A 6656-nucleotide genomic window follows, 5' to 3' on the forward strand; every position below is an offset into this window, starting at 1 on the left:
GAGGAGTGGGCTATACACATTCCTTGCCCTTGCCCTTTGATTATTGAAAATGAGAGCTAGGCTCCTAAATCAGTTAGGTGTTTCAAGGCTGAGCACCGCAATGCCTAAATGTCTTTCAAAATCTGGCCTTATGTCAGGCTTTTCATCCCTCGAGCTTCAAGTGCCTTACATATATACTATACAGCAATATCTTTCTCTCCATTTTACGGATGAGAAAACTGAGGTAGGGGGAGATGACATGACTCCTCAAGGTCATTTGGTGACTCGGTAGCAGAACCGAATAGACCCAGTTCTGCTGACTCCCATGCCCTGTGGCTTCCTGATGCAAAATAAAAGCCAGGGGAAAAACCTAAAACACAAATATAAATCATGGGCTTTTGGGGTATTTATTCAGGACTTGAACTCAGAGCCTGGAAAATGCAGCAATAGCAAGAGAAACACTGAATTACACAACCGAGGAAGGAGATGGTAATGGTCTCTCATCTCCATCGGTAGGAAACACGTGAAAATGGGGCCCAACGTACTGCTCCAATACCTCCCCTCACGCCTTTCCTAGCAGTGGAGCCCAACCTAAACCTGGGCGGTTCTGACACGATCCTAGAGCTCCGCCTCATCCTGAGCGACAGCCTTCCTTGCCCTTTGCTTTCAATAACCATCAGGGCATACGTGACAACGAAGGAGAGCCAGAAACAATCCATGGGGCTCCTGGTGGCCAGCCCAAACCACTCCAGGGGGCTGAGGGAAAACCAGGCTTCTTTGGAGACCTGGTAAGCCAGGGCCACGATGAGGCAGTTAACCGGGTCATAGAAGATGATCCATGCGACATAGGCGAACATGCCCATGTAGAGCCGCTTCGGGACTGAGTAGATGAGGAAGACACACACCGGGTAGGTCATGACAGCCAGCGTGATGGCTGTATAGTAGCAATACATTAGCATCTTCCCCACTTCGGTTAAGTTGAAGTGACACCCCCCCCGGCTAATCGGTGACACCTCCCCGGGCTCGGTCCTGGCTAATCAGTGACACCTCCCAGGCTAATCGGTGACACCCCCCGGGCTCGGTCCCGGCTAATCGGTGACACCCCCCTGGGCTTGGTCCCGGCTAATCGGTGACACCCCCTGGTCTCAGTCCCGGCTAATCGGTGACCCCCCCCAGGCTCGATCCCGGCTAATCGGTGACACCCCCCCGGGCTTGGTCCCGGCTAATCGGTGACACCCCTTGGGCTCGGTCCCAGCACCAGTTAATCGGTGACACCCTTAGAGGAGTGGGCTACACACATTCCTTGCCCTTTGATTGATTATTGATAGTAAGTGGTGACCTTCCAGCCTGGGCCGGGGGGCACCCCCCCTTTTCCATCCATTCCTGGGGGGGGGGGGGGCAGGCCGGTTGTGTCAGGTAGGCATAACTCTCACTGAGGTTGGGAGTTAAATCCATCTAAGATCCTGGTTCAGAAAAACATTTAAACATGTGCTGAAGCCCTGGGAAGTCAATGGCACCTAAATGGGTATGTTTACACTGCAGCTGGGAACACCCTAGAAAATAGCAGTGTGGATGTCTTGGTACCAGTGGAGGCTAGCGTTAGCCACACGATCTTAGACCCCGGGGGTAGAATGGGCTTGCGCTTAGGTGGCTAGCTGGAACCTCTACCAGCACCAGGTAAAAATTCCAAAGTCCTGCCCCAGCATGCACTGGACTGGATTTTCTGGAAGCCGGTCTCTTCTTCAGTTGTCCCAAAATCTTGGCATCTAGGTGGGGAACGTCCCCAACACAGTGTCAAGAGCCCTGATGGGCAACAGAGATGCAACAAAACCTATTGGCACTATTCTCCACTTCGGCAGCACCGGAGGTTCCTGTGCTTTATTAGATAGGTTATTCCGCAAAGCAAGGTGCACCCGCAGTCTGGGCTTGCACCTGTGTTCGCTAACCTCACTCTGCTTGGCTATTGCCCACGATGTGCAATTGCGCTGCTAAGCTCCAGTTCCTACACTCTCCCACAGGAGGTGCCGCTCAAAAGCGAGTGCTTCCTGGGAAGTGATGTAAATAGCTTTGTGGCAGCCTACGTCCTATATAGAGGAGCTGCTGTAGTTACGTCAGTAGCGTGGTGCTGTATTTGTTTACTCTTACATGCCAACCATGCAATGATTTAGTTAGGCTGGATGCCAAAGATATGCAGCATGGTCTACTTGAATTCATCCTCTCAGCAGCATCTGCTACAGGGCTCTTACGATACCCTGATCATAACTTACAGCTGTCCCAAGCACCTAAATCCCTTTTGAAAATGAGAGCTAGGCTCCTAAATCAATTAGGTGTTTCAAGGCTGAGCACCGCAATGCCTAAATGTCTTTCAAAATCTGGCCTTATGTCAGGCTTTTCATCCCTTGAGCTTCAAGTGCCTTACATATATACTATACAGCAATATCTTTCTCTCCATTTTACGGATGAGAAAACTGAGGTAGGGGGAGATGACATGACTCCTCAAGGTCATTTGGTGACTTGGTAGCAGAACCGAATAGACCCAGTTCTGCTGACTCCCATGCCCTGTGGCTTCCTGATGCAAAATGAAAGCCAGGGGAAAAACCTAAAACACAAATATAAATCATGGGCTTTTGGGGTATTTATTCAGGACTTGAACTCAGAGCCTGGAAAATGCAGCAATAGCAAGAGAAACACTGAATTACACAACCGAGGAAGGAGATGGTAATGGTCTCTCATCTCCATCGGTAGGAAACACGTGAAAATGGGGCCCAACGTACTGCTCCAATACCTCCCCTCACGCCTTTCCTAGCAGTGGAGCCCAACCTAAACCTGGGCGGTTCTGACACGATCCTAGAGCTCCGCCTCATCCTGAGCGACAGCCTTCCTTGCCCTTTGCTTTCAATAACCATCAGGGCATACGTGACAACGAAGGAGAGCCAGAAACAATCCATGGGGCTCCTGGTGGCCAGCCCAAACCACTCCAGGGGGCTGAGGGAAAACCAGGCTTCTTTGGAGACCTGGTAAGCCAGGGCCACGATGAGGCAGTTAACCGGGTCATAGAAGATGATCCATGCGACATAGGCGAACATGCCCATGTAGAGCCGCTTCGGGACTGAGTAGATGAGGAAGACACACACCGGGTAGGTCATGACAGCCAGCGTGATGGCTGTATAGTAGCAATACATTAGCATCTTCCCCACTTCGGTTAAGTTGAAGTGACACCCCCCCCGGCTAATCGGTGACACCTCCCCGGGCTCGGTCCTGGCTAATCAGTGACACCCCCCCGGCTAATCGGTGACACCCCCCCGGTCTCAGTCCTGGCTAATCGGTGACACCCCCCCTCCCCGGGCTCGGTCCCGGTTAATCGGTGACACCTCCCAGGCTAATCGGTGACACCCCCCGGGCTCGGTCCCGGCTAATCGGTGACACCCCCCCAGCTAATCGGTGACACCCCCCGGTCTCAGTCCCGGCTAATCGGTGACACCCCCCGGTCTCAGTCCCGGCTAATCGGTGACCCCCCCCCAGGCTCGATCCCGGCTAATCGGTGACACCCCCCCGGGCTTGGTCCCGGCTAATCGGTGACACCCCTTGGGCTCGGTCCCAGCACCAGTTAATCGGTGACACCCTTAGAGGAGTGGGCTACACACATTCCTTGCCCTTTGATTGATTATTGATAGTAAGTGGTGACCTTCCAGCCTGGGCAGGGGGCACCCCCCCTTTTCCATCCATTCCTGGGGGGGGGGGGCACGCCGGTTGTGTCAGGTAGGCATAACTCTCACTGAGGTTGGGAGTTAAATCCATCTAAGATCCTGGTTCAGAAAAACATTTAAACATGTGCTGAAGCCCTGGGAAGTCAATGGCACCTAAATGGGTATGTTTACACTGCAGCTGGGAACACCCTAGAAAATAGCAGTGTGGATGTCTTGGTACCAGTGGAGGCTAGCGTTAGCCACACGATCTTAGACCCCGGGGGTAGAATGGGCTTGCGCTTAGGTGGCTAGCTGGAACCTCTACCAGCACCAGGTAAAAATTCCAAAGTCCTGCCCCAGCATGCACTGGACTGGATTTTCTGGAAGCCAGTCTCTTCTTCAGTTGTCCCAAAATCTTGGCATCTAGGTGGGGAACGTCCCCAACACAGTGTCAAGAGCCCTGATGGGCAACAGAGATGCAACAAAACCTATTGGCACTATTCTCCACTTCGGCAGCACCGGAGGTTCCTGTGCTTTATTAGATAGGTTATTCCGCAAAGCAAGGTGCACCCGCAGTCTGGGCTTGCACCTGTGTTCGCTAACCTCACTCTGCTTGGCTATTGCCCACGATGTGCAATTGCGCTGCTAAGCTCCAGTTCCTACACTCTCCCACAGGAGGTGCCGCTCAAAAGCGAGTGCTTCCTGGGAAGTGATGTAAATAGCTTTGTGGCAGCCTACGTCCTATATAGAGGAGCTGCTGTAGTTACGTCAGTAGCGTGGTGCTGTATTTGTTTACTCTTACATGCCAACCATGCAATGATTTAGTTAGGCTGGATGCCAAAGATATGCAGCATGGTCTACTTGAATTCATCCTCTCAGCAGCATCTGCTACAGGGCTCTTACGATACCCTGATCATAACTTACAGCTGTCCCAAGCACCTAAATCCCTTTTGAAAATGAGAGCTAGGCTCCTAAATGAGTTAGGTGTTTCAAGGCTGAGCACCGCAATGCCTAAATGTCTTTCAAAATCTGGCCTTATGTCAGGCTTTTCATCCCTTGAGCTTCAAGTGCCTTACATATATACTATACAGCAATATCTTTCTCTCCATTTTACGGATGAGAAAACTGAGGTAGGGGGAGATGACATGACTCCTCAAGGTCATTTGGTGACTTGGTAGCAGAACCGAATAGACCCAGTTCTGCTGACTCCCATGCCCTGTGGCTTCCTGATGCAAAATGAAAGCCAGGGGAAAAACCTAAAACACAAATATAAATCATGGGCTTTTGGGGTATTTATTCAGGACTTGAACTCAGAGCCTGGAAAATGCAGCAATAGCAAGAGAAACATTGAATTACACAACAGAGGAAGGAGATTACACAGGTAATTGTCTCTCATCTCCATCGGTAGGAAACACGTGAAAATGGGGCCCAACGTACTGCTCCAATACCTCCCCTCACGCCTTTCCTAGCAGTGGAGCCCAACCTAAACCTGGGCGGTTCTGACACGATCCTAGAGCTCCGCCTCATCCTGAGCGACAGCCTTCCTTGCCCTTTGCTTTCAATAACCATCAGGGCATACGTGACAACGAAGGAGAGCCAGAAACAATCCATGGGGCTCCTGGTGGCCAGCCCAAACCACTCCAGGGGGCTGAGGGAAAACCAGGCTTCTTTGGAGACCTGGTAAGCCAGGGCCACGATGAGGCAGTTAACCGGGTCATAGAAGGTGATCCATGCGACATAGGCGAACATGCCCATGTAGAGCCGCTTCGGGACTGAGTAGATGAGGAAGACGCACACCGGGTAGGTCATGACAGCCAGCGTGATGGCTGTATAGTAGCAATACGGTAGCATCTTCCCCACTTCGGTTAAGTTGAAGGGCTTGATTTGTGCCATGTCCGTCATTGCTCGTTCCAAGTGGCCAACCTCAAAGATCAGGTAGATGTTGGTCACTAGGATCATGTAGACAGCAACTACAGTGGCCCCGGCCTTGAGGGTTATGCCACAGAACCCCACCGGGCACAAGATGATCATCATGTTTTCTCCATAGGCAACGTGGAGAAACCGAAGGAGCGTCGCAGAGTAGAAAGGCAGAAAGGCAAGCTAGGAGAGACGTTGGCAGGGCTTGTGTTAGGGATTAAGTGCAGTGAACTCAAGCCTGTGCTGGAAAAGAAAAGGATCAGGTTAAAACATCGTGGGGTGGGGACGGGAGGGGAGGGTCATCATGTGGAACGCCTAAGGAGGAGAGTTGATCAGTGTGCGCACACTCACTCTGTAACCCCATCTCTCTCTCTCTCTGACACACACACTGTAACCCATGTGGCAAAGTACCTCCTTCTCCTCAGCAGGCTCAGTCCTTTTTAGCCTTGGAACCCAGGCTTGGGCAAAGCAAAACCCTGTAGGTAGCACAGGGGCTGGCTATTCCTTCCCTCAGTCAGTCCCTTGTGCTTTTTTGTCTTCCCTTCTGGGGACAGAGTGCGGCCTTCCTTGCTGGAAGAGTTCAGAGCCTTGCTGCTCCTAACTTACTGGCAGCTTTCCTGGTTCTCTCACTCTCTCTCTCCCCCCCTTTCCATGCCGGGGAGGGTTTAAAAAGGTCCCAAGCAGTTGGAGCCAGCTGAACCTAATTAGTTCCCTAGTAACCCCTTGCCCAGCTGAACCTTATTTCCCCATGGTTCTCTCTCTTCAGTGGCTTGGGAGAGGCTTTTTTAACACCCTGGGACTGATTACTACCTTCCCTTCCCCCCCCCCCCCCCCCGCCTTTGTAGCTGTTTCTCCTGGGTTTGCCACATCCCCATCTCACTCACTCTCTCTCTCTCTCTCTCTCTCTCTCTCTCTCTCTCTCTCTCTCTCTCTCTCTCTCTCTCTGTAACCCTATCTCACCAAGATTCCTGGTAAACCAAAACTTGGTTCTGTCCCCCATGATCCTATGTGCTCTTCACCACGGTCCACCTCCCCCAACACTCGAGTGCAGAGAAGGGCTCCCAGCCCCCTTAA

At 52.0% G+C, this 6656-nt stretch overlaps 3 protein-coding genes across 3 annotated transcripts; all 3 read right to left on the reverse strand.

The window, feature by feature from the left end:
• Window positions 1-479: 479 nt before the first annotated feature.
• On the reverse strand, window positions 480-1016 carry LOC135983257 (transmembrane protein 217-like; the record flags this gene model as incomplete). Its single annotated transcript, XM_065594067.1, has 1 exon — window positions 480-1016. A coding segment is annotated over one exon (537 nt), but the record flags the coding sequence as incomplete, so codon positions are not given.
• A 1692-nt stretch (window positions 1017-2708) lies between these two features.
• On the reverse strand, window positions 2709-3245 carry LOC135983258 (transmembrane protein 217-like; the record flags this gene model as incomplete). Its single annotated transcript, XM_065594068.1, has 1 exon — window positions 2709-3245. A coding segment is annotated over one exon (537 nt), but the record flags the coding sequence as incomplete, so codon positions are not given.
• Window positions 3246-4746: 1501 nt separating this feature from the next.
• Window positions 4747-6342, reverse strand: LOC112059105 (transmembrane protein 217). The gene has a single exon (XM_024102628.3). The coding sequence runs from the start codon at window positions 5697-5699 to the stop codon at window positions 5058-5060; it is 642 nt and encodes a 213-aa protein (XP_023958396.2). The 5' UTR covers window positions 5700-6342; the 3' UTR covers window positions 4747-5057.
• Window positions 6343-6656: the final 314 nt, after the last annotated feature.

This window comes from Chrysemys picta, chromosome 4, assembly GCF_011386835.1.
Source record: "Chrysemys picta bellii isolate R12L10 chromosome 4, ASM1138683v2, whole genome shotgun sequence".
Taxonomy (NCBI): domain Eukaryota; kingdom Metazoa; phylum Chordata; order Testudines; family Emydidae; genus Chrysemys; species Chrysemys picta.

What these genes read in the sequence shown, in the direction of transcription:
- LOC112059105 (XM_024102628.3), bottom strand. Translation starts at nt 5,699, where the DNA reads ATGATGATCATCTTGTGCCCGGTGGGGTTCTGTGGCATAACCCTCAAG.